This window comes from Sinohyriopsis cumingii, chromosome 15 (assembly GCF_028554795.1).
Source record: "Sinohyriopsis cumingii isolate HCF-2022 chromosome 15, ASM2855479v2, whole genome shotgun sequence".
NCBI classification, from domain to species: domain Eukaryota; kingdom Metazoa; phylum Mollusca; class Bivalvia; order Unionida; family Unionidae; genus Sinohyriopsis; species Sinohyriopsis cumingii.
In genome coordinates this window covers 102232672-102244887 of record NC_142975.1, presented here as the reverse complement: position 1 = coordinate 102244887, position 12216 = coordinate 102232672, and the positions used below count along the sequence as shown (strand labels likewise).

Sequence of the window (12216 nt, the reverse complement as noted above, 5' to 3'; positions counted from 1 at the left end):
TTTTAACAGTGAGAACAATGAGAATATGATTGTGTTTTAACAGTAGGAACAATGAGAATATGATTGTGTTTTAACAGTGGGAACAATGAAAATATGTGTTTTAACAGTGAGAATAATGAGAATATGATTGTTTTTTAACAGTGAGAACAATGAGAATATGATTGTGTTTTAACAGTAGGAACAATGAAAATATGATTGTGTTTGAACAGTGAGAACAATGAGAATATGATTGTGTTTTAACAGTGAGAACATTGAGAATATGATTGTGTTTTAACAGCGAGAACAATGAGAATATGATTGTATTTTAACAGTGGGAACAATGAGAATATGATTGTGTTTTAACAGTAGGAACAATGAGAATATGATTGTGTTTTAACAGTGAGAACAATGAGAATATGATTGTGTTTTAACAGTGGGAACAATGAGAATATGATTGTGTTTTAACAGTGAGAACAATGAGAATATGATTGTGTTTTAACAGTGGGAAAAATGAGAATATGATTGTGTTTTAATAGTGGGAACAATGAGAATATGACTGTGTTTTAATAGTGGGAATAATGAAAATATGTGTTTTAACAGTGGGACCAATGAGAATATGATTGTGTTTTAACAGTGGGAACAATGAAAATATGTGTTTTAACAGTGGGAACAATGAGAATATGATTGTGTTTTAACAGTGAGAACATTGAGAATATGATTGTGTTTTAACAGTAGGAACAATGAGAATGTGTTTTAACAGTGAGAACAATGAGAATATGTGTTTTAACAGTGGGAACAACGAGAATATGATTGTGTTTTAATAGTGGGAACAATGAAAATATGATTGTGTTTTAACAGTGGGAACAATCAGAATATGATTGTGTTTTAACAGTGGGAACAAAGAGAATATGTTTGTGTTTTAACAGTGAGAACATTGAGAATATGATTGTGTTTCAACAGTGAGAACAATGAGAATATGATTGTATTTTAACAGTGGGAACAATGAGAATATGATTGTGTTTTAACAGTGGGAACAATGAGAATATGATTGTGTTTTAACATGGGAACAATGAAAATATGATTGTGTTTTAACAGTGGGAACAATCAGAATATGATTGTGTTTTAACAGTGGGAACAATGAAAATATGTGTTTTAACAGTGGGAACAATGAGAATATGATTGTGTTTTAACAGTGAGAACAATCAGAATATGATTGTGTTTTAACAGTAGGAACAATGAGAATGTGTTTTAACAGTGAGAACAATGAGAATATGTGTTTTAACAGTGGGAACAACGAGAATATGATTGTGTTTTAACAGTGGGAATAATGAAAATATGATTGTGTTTTAACAGTGGGAACAATGAAAATATGATTGTGTTTTAATAGTGGGAACAATGAGAATATGATTGTATTTTAACAGTGGGAACAATGAGAATATGATTGTGTTTTAACATGGGAACAATGAAAATATGATTGTGTTTTAACAGTGGGAACAATCAGAATATGATTGTGTTTTAACAGTGGGAACAATGAGAATATGATTGTGTTTTAACAGTGAGAAGATTGAGAATATGATTGTGTTTCAACAGTGAGAACAATGAGAATATGATTGTATTTTAACAGTGGAAACAATGAGAATATGATTGTGTTTTAACAGTGGGAATAATGAGAATATGATTGTGTTTTAACATGGGAACAATGAAAATATGATTGTGTTTTAACAGTGGGAACAATCAGAATATGATTGTGTTTTAACAGTAGGAACACTGAGAATATAATTGTGTTTTAACAGTGAGAACAATGAGAATATGATTGTTTTTTAACAGTAGGAACAATGAGAATATGATTGTTTTTTTAACAGTGGGAACAATGAAAATATGATTATGCTTTAATAGTGGGAACAATGAAAATATAATTGTGTTTTAATAGTGGGAACAATGAAAATATGATTGTGTTTTAACAGTGGGAACAATGAAAATATGATTGTGTTTCAACAGTGGGAACTATGAGAATATGATTGTGTTTTAATAGTGGGAACAATGAGAATATGATTGTGTTTTAACAGTGGGAACAATGAAAATATGATTGTGTTTTAACAGTGGGAACAATGAAAATATGATTGTGTTTTAACAGTGGGAACAATGAGAATATGATTGTGTTTTAACAGTAGCAACAATGAGAATATGATTGTGTTTTAATAGTGGGAACAATGAGAATATGATTGTGTTTTAACAGTGGGCACAATGAAAATATGATTGTGTTTTAACAGTGAGAACAATGAGAATATGATTGTGTTTTAACAGTAGCAACAATGAGAATATGACTGTTTTAACAGTGGGCACAATGAAAATATGATTATGTTTTAACAGTGGGAACAATGAGAATATGATTGTGTTTTAACAGTGGGAACAATGAGAACACGATTGTGTTTTAACAGTGGGAACAATGAGAATATGACTGTGTTTTAATAGTGGGAACAATGAGAATATGATTGTGTTTTAACAGTGGGAACAATGAGAATATGATTGACTTTTAACAGTAGGAACAATGAGAATATGATTGTGTTTTAACAGTAGGAACAATGAGAACATGTTTTAACAGTGAGAACAATGAGAATGTGTTTTAACAGTGAGAACAATGAGAATATGATTGTGTTTTAACAGTAGGAACACTGAGAAAATGTGTTTTAACAGTGAGAACAATGAGAATATGACTGTATTTTAACAGTGGGAACAATGAGACTATGATTGTGTTTTAACAGTGAGAACAATGAGAATACAACTGTGCTGGAAGAGAAGTGTTAAGTCTCTATGAAGTGTACACATGGATGAGGTCAGTTAGGTATACTGGACTGGAGCCATTCAACTGTGTCTGTTTAGAAAAGTTATTTTAACTTCTTTAAAAAGAAAAGCATTATACAGACGAGACTTACCTGCTGCATCTAGATGCAATCTGAATTCCTTTGTTCCCAAAAAATTCACCAACACCAGAGTGTAGTTATCAAAATCATCTTGTGTTAGATTTTGAATGAAAAGATTTGCCACTGCAGTCTCAAGTTTAACTGATATTCCATAAAACTTAAAATCAATGACACCAGTTGAAAGATTCATGGTGATCCTATTATTGGTTTGTAGTCCAGTCTCATTTTTCTGAAAGCTGAAACTCTCAACTGCTGGGTTGCTATAAAAGGGTATGGATATGTTGATGGAATGGCCAGCTAACTCAGCAAAATGAAATTCCTCATCTTTCAATACAACTGGTGTTCCTAAATGAAAAAGAGAAAATAAGATTACTGTGAACAGTTTATACAGTTCAGGGAAAGACCATTTAATTTTCTGGTTGGGGAATGACCTTTTTAAAAAAAGGTGTTTTCTGGCCCAAAAATAGCTTGAAAAAACTGCTCTAATTTCCAGAGAAAGAACCTGTTATATATTCCTTTATATTCACTGAAAAAGTTTAATTTTCTTGAGGCCAAAGAGAAAAGAATATCCCAGCACAAAAGAAAACATCTGCCATCCCCTCTCAAGATTAAATACTAAGCCTTGCATTAGTATTTATTGCCATTCTGTTATGCACATGCATTTGACTTCTGTTATGTACATTTTACATAATTTAATTACTGTTTGTTGGCTTTCCTTAATGAGTATATGATATGTATATCCATATCTTGAACTTCACCCTATTTAAAATCAAGTTCATGGTGTACCTGACCAGTGATATTTATTTTGTACACAACAGAATACATATTTGTTGGCTTTCCTTAATGAGTATATGATATGTATATCCATATTTTGTATTTCACCCTATTTAAAATCAAGTTCATGGTGTACCTGACCAGTGATATTAATTTTGTACACAACAGAATACATATTTGTTGGCTTTCCTTAATGAGTATATGATATGTATATCCATATTTTGTACTTCACCCTATTTAAAATCAAGTTCATGGTGTACCTGACCAGTGATATTTATTTTGTACACAACAGAATACATATTTGTTGGCTTTCCTTAATGAGTATATGATATGTATATCCATATTTTGTACTTCACCCTATTTAAAATCAAGTTCATGGTGTACCTGACCAGTGATATTTATTTTGTACACAACATAATACATAGCTTAAACTTTCTCTAGGATTGTGCATTACATATTCATATCATTATTACTAGACAACAGAATACATAGCTAAAACTTTCTCTAGGATTGTGGATTAAATATTCATATCATTATTACTAGTAAAGATGACTTGGAATTAAAGATACAGTCTGATTCTGACCTTAGAAACTTCTAGAATGGAAGCTGCCATTAAGTTGACAGAGTATTCAGTATATGGTACTCAGAACTGTGGTCAAATAGAGAAGTATTAATCTTGTTTATCTAAGAGTCATTCATTATTGCTTTATCATCTGAAGCAGATGCTGCCTTATTGTTGTGTTCAGTTTTTAATTTGGTGGATTTATTTATTTAAATTAATCACTGGAAATACAAAGTGTTTAATAATATTCTTGGACCAAAACATTGATCTGGATAAAGTTGGGTACCACAACAAATTTTGTACTGTGGTATTTTTTAATGTACCAAGTTATGTACTAGGGTTCTGCAATTATATTAGAGATGAACAATTCAATGTTCTTGGATATGTGCCTGACACTTTTTTAAAATTCTGTCTGACAAAAACTGGAAAATATATCCATGATATTATTAAGGAAAAATATATCAATTATCTTGAGATAAAAGAAAAGAAAAAATATTTCAGCTCCCAAAAAAAATTGACACCCCAAAACATGAAAAGGCCAATACCTTACAGTACATGAATTTCATATATGTATTTTAATTGTTGATAAAATTCAATTCTAAAACCTTCCCTAAGTTGGATGATGAGATTACACTATTGCTCACTGTGAAAGACACAGTGATGTCATTAAGACAGCCTATTAATGAAAATTGGAAGTGTTGTTGATGAAGCCAACAATTTTCTAACTACACTACTATATAATGGGAAAACTTTGAGTGGGATACCAACACTAGGGCAAGATATTTATCAGAGAGGGTCATAAACATTAAGCACACATACTCAACAAATGAGTAAATATTCAAATTGAAAACAAGTGTACTTTTGAAAATTGAAGAATGATTCACAAGCCTTACAAAGGGATACATATACTTAGCACATTCACGTACACCAGTAAATAACTAAATATGACACATGCTTTGTTTGGGGTGGGTGGGTGTTTCTTAATCAAATTATTTTTTGAAAGTTGGATTTTGCATGAATATGTTTCACAATTCATTTGACCATTGTGTTGGTATATGTGACAGGTGTCAAAGATGTGATTAAAGGACTAGAATTATATTTTTCACCATTGCATTTGTGACAGATACAACTGTTTTGTTAAAAAAGGCATGTTTTGAACCATTTTGTCATGAAAACTGAAAACACACTGTAAAGTCATTAAAGCCATTAAAAGATTCCTTGGGAAATTCTATACATTCCTTACTGATGGAAACTTCTAATCTATTCTTAGTGTGAAAAAGTGAAGTGGAATGTACCACCTGAATAATACCATGGTAAACTGTTTATCGGTCATACCGTGCTTCTGAATTTGGAATTATTATGAAATCATTCAAGGACATTTTGGATCATATTACTGTGAAAATTAACGTGAATTTAGACAAAAATATTTTGGATGATATTATTGTGACACTCAAAAGTCGTCAACACATCACCACATTCCAGGTCATTGGTAAATTATCACATTCAAGGCTACAGTAATACCAACACATTCAATATCGGAATTTATTTGGAATACCACTAGAATTTAATTGAAACTTCATACATCTGGACTTGAGATAAAACTTTTAGGACTATTTTGGATTTCATTCACAATACTGTAAGTTCTTTTTAAATTTTCACTTTGTTTTCAAAGAAAATAAATTATTTGTTGAGTTTTACAAAACTTGGATTTTGGTTTGTTTTTTTTTATTACTTATTTTAAGACCATAGAGTCATACACTTATCAGACTGGTGCTACACTATTGTCATAGTTTTGCTAGTTTATCTATGTATTTTCTAATCTTCTGTTTTGGTAGGAGCATGTTCCCAGAAAATTTCATAAGGAATTCATCTCATGGTTTGTTTTCCTTGCATCATAATGTAAAATTAATTGTCCAAATCTTAAATTTTTGTGTTTAATGTTTGCTTTGTCTTTGGGTGTTTTGCACCTCCCACCATAATGAATGATGAACTTGCCAAACTGAAAAGGTGAGATTACAACTTGTACTTATGATATTGGCAGTATATAAATATGACACAAACAGGCCTGATTGTTTATAACATTGCACAGACTCAACATTAAAACTAAGAAATAAAATTAAATGGCTACCGGATTTTAATTATCAAAATGCAAACTTCATCATAATTATTTAAAAATGATATTACCTTGACAAATAGACTGTTGGAGTATTGAGCAGCATATAAGTGTGCTTCCTCTATGAAGACACAATGCTGTAATTTGAAAATACAGCAGTCTTCTACACTACCATAGAGACTGTAATGAGATGAACACTACCATACAGACTGTAATGAGATGAACATTACCATACAGACTGTAATGAAATGAACAATAAAATACAGACTGTAATGAGATTAGCACAATCATATAAACTGTAAGGAGATGAACACTACCATGCATATTGTAATGAGATGAACACTACCATACAAGCTGTAATGAGATTAACACTACCACAGACTGTACTGAGATTAACACTACATACTGCAATGAGATGAACACTACCACAGACTGTACTGAGATTAACACTACATACTGTAATGAGATGAACACTACCATACATATTGCAATGAGATAACACTACCACACAGGTTGTAATGACATGAGCACAACCATACAGACTGTATGGAGGGATGTATTTTCCAAGACAGATAATTGAAGGCTAAACCAGTGTAAAATGCAATTATATATATAGTTGTGAGTAGAATATCCTACAAATAAACTGAAAACTTACAATATGTCAATCTCTGTGTAATAAAATCCATTAAAATCCATAATGCTGGACATTTTAAATCCATGAATTCAGTTATAGGTAACATACCAGATGAGTGTAGGAATTCTAGCTAAGAATAATCAGATTTGCAATATACATTAATATATCAATTCAACATGTCTTACAAATATAAGGATGAAATTTCGTGATTCACAATAATCCTATAAGTGGCACTAAAAAATGTCATATTGTGCAAAGTCCGAGAATTAGTCCTTGTTTTCTAATACTCAGTCATTATGTACTTGTAAATCATTGTCTTCCTATAGGTGTTAAGCCTGACACCTATAGGAAGCAATGAAAGAGGGACACACTGCAGGATACGGAGCAAGTTTAAAGGTCAGTACACTACCCCACTTTGGAAAGAACCCGCAACTTCTCCAAGGATGTTGCCTTGAACAAGGTGGCATGTTTATGAAGAACTCCAGTATGCTTCACATGAGCAACTCCTAATCTTTCTACATTTTTACTCTACTTTGTTCAAATAGTTTGGCTGTAATTAAAAGACGTAACAAAAACTCTGCATATGTCACTAATATTATTGTAGTTTTTTTAATTTCAAAGGGTCATTTCTTCCATTGGATAGAATATATACTCACTTATAAGTTGATTTGACTAGAAATTGACACCCCAATATCAGGGATATAAAAAGCAAAATTTTTATTCGACCCTCCTATAACTAGGACTGTTATTTGCAAGAAAAGAAAATTCAAGGCTAAGACATTGTAAAATGCAGATTTATTTGTGAGTGGAATATGCTACAAATAAATTTAAAACTTATTATAGGTTAATTGTTGTGTAAGTTAAGAATGATCATATTTGCCTTATCCAGTAATATATGAATTCCACACGTTTTACAAATAAAATGATGAAATTTCGTGATTAACAATAATCCTATAAGTGGCACTAACTAATGTCATCTTGTACAAAGTCCAATAATTAGTCCTTATTGTCCAATACTCAGTCATTATGTACTTGTAAATCATTGTCTAGTCATAAATATCATCTGACACCTCTTTCCCTGCTTAAACGTCATATGTGGGTGCTTATGTACAGACACAGCTTGGGCCCTGCAAGTAATGCTTTGATGATACAGTCTATGAAACCTACTGACCATACATCAATTGTATGGCAAGATTACATGGAATTGTCAAATAACCACCCTCTGTTACCTGGCACTGAACAAAAATCAAAGTCACGGCTCCATCAAAGCCAAAGTATTAAGTCAAACTGGCATAGGAAGGCATTAAACTCAACAATATACTCAACAAGTATTATATTTGCCATGTAATAAAAAGGATCATCAATATGAAAACAAAGTGAGGGATGCATTTACAAGATAAAGGCTTATCAGGTCATTTGTACTGGCAGAAAATCTTGGAAAATATCACTTGGGAATTGAATCTTACTTATAGAAAAGGAACATACACATTGAATCCAAATTTCTACTGCATCAAACACCGTGCTTATACAGCAAAACACAAATGTTTATAGAAATACAATTTGTTTGAACTTACACAAAAATGGAAGCAATATACTTGTTAGTAAACACCCATGGTAAATAATACTGATGGCCACTTTACTTTTGTAGTGGGTAACATTTAATAAACTGGTAATATTTTCAAATTCATAAAATCCAAATAACTGTAGATACAAGTATTGTGCATCTGTCTTCATGAAATGAATACAAAAAGTGTATATTATATATATATATATATATATATATATATATATATATATATATATATATATATATATATATATATATATATATATATATATATATATATATATGGATAATTTTATGAATGAGAATTGTGGCATAAAACAAAACAAAAAAATGTGAAATGACTATATTGTTATGTACTGCAACATCAAGTTTCCCATATTACCAATAAATTTTAATTTATTTTTGCATGTCACACTTATAAGATGACCCACTCTGCATGAATCAAAATTTCAGTTAAAAATATGTTGACTTATACAGGGATAAATATGATGTAGACATTCTGAATTGTTCTTTATTATACATGTAACAGCTAGTTATATTATAAAGACAATCAACATCAATACGTTCTTAACTATCACCATTTGCTGTTATAAAAAGAGTGTGATTATTTTTATATTTAGCTTGTGTACATGTATGGTGCACTGCTACTTATTCCTTTAATTACCATATTATTGATATTGTTCGACTTGATGATGGTGTATGTTACTACTATTGCAAAAGATTTTTCATTGTTTTATCATTCAATGCTTTGTGCCATTATATGTTATGATAACAGCTTTCACTTTATTGTGTTTAATGTTATTAAAAACATTAAATAGCATCAATTATGAGTCTAGAGTAAATTTTATAAAATAATAATTACATCAAGATTCGTTTTTAAGGCATTCTACAAGTGCTTATGTTATAACGAATATATGGTCTTAAAATAAGTACCAGATACGAGAAAGAACCAACAAACTTGGCAAATTCAACAATAATTTATTTCCCAAGAACAGAATGTATGGTATTGCGAATGAAATCCCAAATGATCTTAGAATTACAGACACATGTCCTAATGTTTCATGTTCTGGATGAACTTTACTGTAAATCCAAATTAAATCCAACAATGAAGGTGGTGTTGTACCTATTATGGCCCATATAATGTTGATATGTCAACATTCTTTTATTGGATCACAATAAAACAATCCAAAAATTAAATCCTTATTAGAAACTTCAGCATAAATTCAAGTCTTTTATTTCCAAGAATGTTTTTGATTTAAAGAGCACTTTGCATTTCCAGAGAAGAATCACTTGAATTAAATAATTTGAATAATGAAATTCCAGCCCAAATGAATTAATTGACACAACATAATAATTCTGTCAAGATCTTATAGCACGAATGAATATTTTTTTTCCAGGAAAAGGACTATATAGTCTTCTCTCTGACCTCAGGTCACAATTAGCATTTCCTAAAAGAAACACTATTTACCTAATGGAAAATAACCTTTTAGAAGCATCTTAATGTTTCCACACAAAACAAGCTTAGTTATATATAAAAAATCTGTTACTAAATTATGATATAAGATGTGTAGCAAACAACAGGTAAACATGACAATTCATACGGAATTTCCAATGTTCAAGACTCAGACTGAAATAAGCATGTTTACTACTAAACCAAAATCAATATTTCAGGTCAGGTAGAAAATGAAATTGATTCTGTACAAGGTCAACTCCAGCATACAATGTCTCATTAACAATAGCATATAATGAAATAAAAAATAAATAAATAATAAACAATCAAGCAAACAATGTTAATAAGGTATATATAACAAAGAAATCTGATTGATAAAAGTGGATTTATGATGCACCCTCCTAAAATAACTGTCTTAATAAACATTACTAACGCCTCAGAAACATCCCCATGAACTGATTAAGTCAAATAGGCATTTGGCATATACAGTCAACTCTGAAGATAAACAGGCAATCTATTTGATAAATGCATTATCGAAGACTTCTGTTCCTGCTAAAATGCTGCATTGCACAATATGGTGGTCTTAAAATAAACATTTTCTGAGATATTTGTATTGGTTTCTACAGCAGTCCAAGAGACGAAAAGCAATGAGTGTCACGTATGATAAACACAGTACATAACAATCATTTAAAGGTCGACTGTTTATGACAAATGATGTTCACAGACATAATAATGCCGATTGATGCTTTAACTCACTGATGCAAATTCAAGGTAGTAGTTACCATAAGAAGATTTACATCCTTACCATGGACAAAGATGTCAGTGTGTCCTGTCTGGTTGATTTGTCCATCAAGACCAGTTATAGAGTTGTCAACAGTACAAGTGTATGTGCCCATGTCTTCAATGGTGATGTTAGACAATGTTAGTGTGGAAGTATTAGCTGTATTGGTTCCAGTCAGTCTCCTGATCTCTGTCTCCTCAACCTTGTGGATCCATTGATGGAATGTGTATTGAGCTGGTTCTCCTAAGGGTATACATGACAGCAAAACTGTTGAACCAATCACAGTAGATCCAGATAAATTAACTAAGACATCAGGGGCATCTGGAAGACAATCAAAATATTGGGACTAATACAATGATAGAGACTGTTTGGGATCACAATTATCATTGAGCTTATTTATTTCCTCTCTACCTCTTTCTCCTCTCCTCTACCACATTATCACTACGTCAGTAAACAGAGCAAAACTATATGTTTATTTGGTTTGAGGGATTTTTCAATCCACTCTTTGCCTGTTTTGGCATTCAACATACCATTTTCACAGAACAAAACTATACGTTTATTTGGTTTGAGGGATTTTTCAATCCACTCTTTGCCTGTTTTGGCATTCAACATACCATTTTCGCAAAACAAAACTATATGTTTATTTGGTTTGAGGGATTTTTCAATCCACTCTTTGCCTGTTTTGGCATTCAACATACCATTTTCACAGAACAAAACTATATGTTTATTTGGTTTGAGGGATTTTTCAATCCACTCTTTGCCTGTTTCGGCATTCAACATACCATTTTCACCATCTTGCTTCTTCATTTCATGTGACATGATTTTTTAAAATTGTTTTGCATAACTATGTTCTTCCATCATGCATGGATAACATTGCATTACATTCTAATCATTTGTGACATGAAGAAAACCTCTCAATCCCATAAGAAAGCTTTGAAAAACAGTTTTTGTCTCCATCTTAACCAATTATATCATATGTACATACTGACAGTAAGTAATGGAAACTGACCATGCAGAACTTAAGTATTACAGTCCATTATGCAAAACATTGTGAATGATATCCACGTGTCTCTCACTGTATTTTCACATCAGCAGCTTGGAATGAAGCTACAATTACTGAATTCAAAATTAGTGCAAGAATGATTTAAATACGAGTGCTATTTACATATTGAAAACATCATTTCGCTGCTGGAAAAAAACAAGTCTGTGTACATACAATCCATCAAATTCATCTTGAGTACTATAATAATAATAATAATAATAATAATAAATAATAATAACTTTATTTAAAGAAAGTAACACAATTAGATGCCTGGAACTATTCCCCCTTGTGGCCCTCTATTATATGAATATTTAAAGTCAAAATTTACACTTTATTCTGGACAGCATCGTAAATGACATCGACATCTGTTTTTCATTGAATTGTCATATAAGC

The 12216-nt window shown here is 31.2% G+C and overlaps 1 protein-coding gene across 4 annotated transcripts in view; it reads right to left on the bottom strand.

Moving 5' to 3' along the window:
- The window catches only part of LOC149782393 (neuroglian-like), a 73343-nt gene that overhangs the window by 40921 nt on the left and 20206 nt on the right, over window positions 1-12216 (bottom strand). For all 4 annotated transcript variants that reach the window (XR_016414364.1, XM_089933780.1, XM_089933782.1 and 1 more), the window contains exons 4-5: window positions 10806-11102; window positions 2913-3245 (exon numbers count right to left, since the gene is read on the bottom strand). Coding sequence is in view for 3 of the 4 variants with exons in the window: in XM_089933780.1 (XP_089789906.1) it covers window positions 2913-3245; window positions 10806-11102 (630 nt within the window). In the remaining variant the exon portion in view is untranslated. The remainder of the gene's footprint in view (window positions 1-2912; window positions 3246-10805; window positions 11103-12216) is intronic.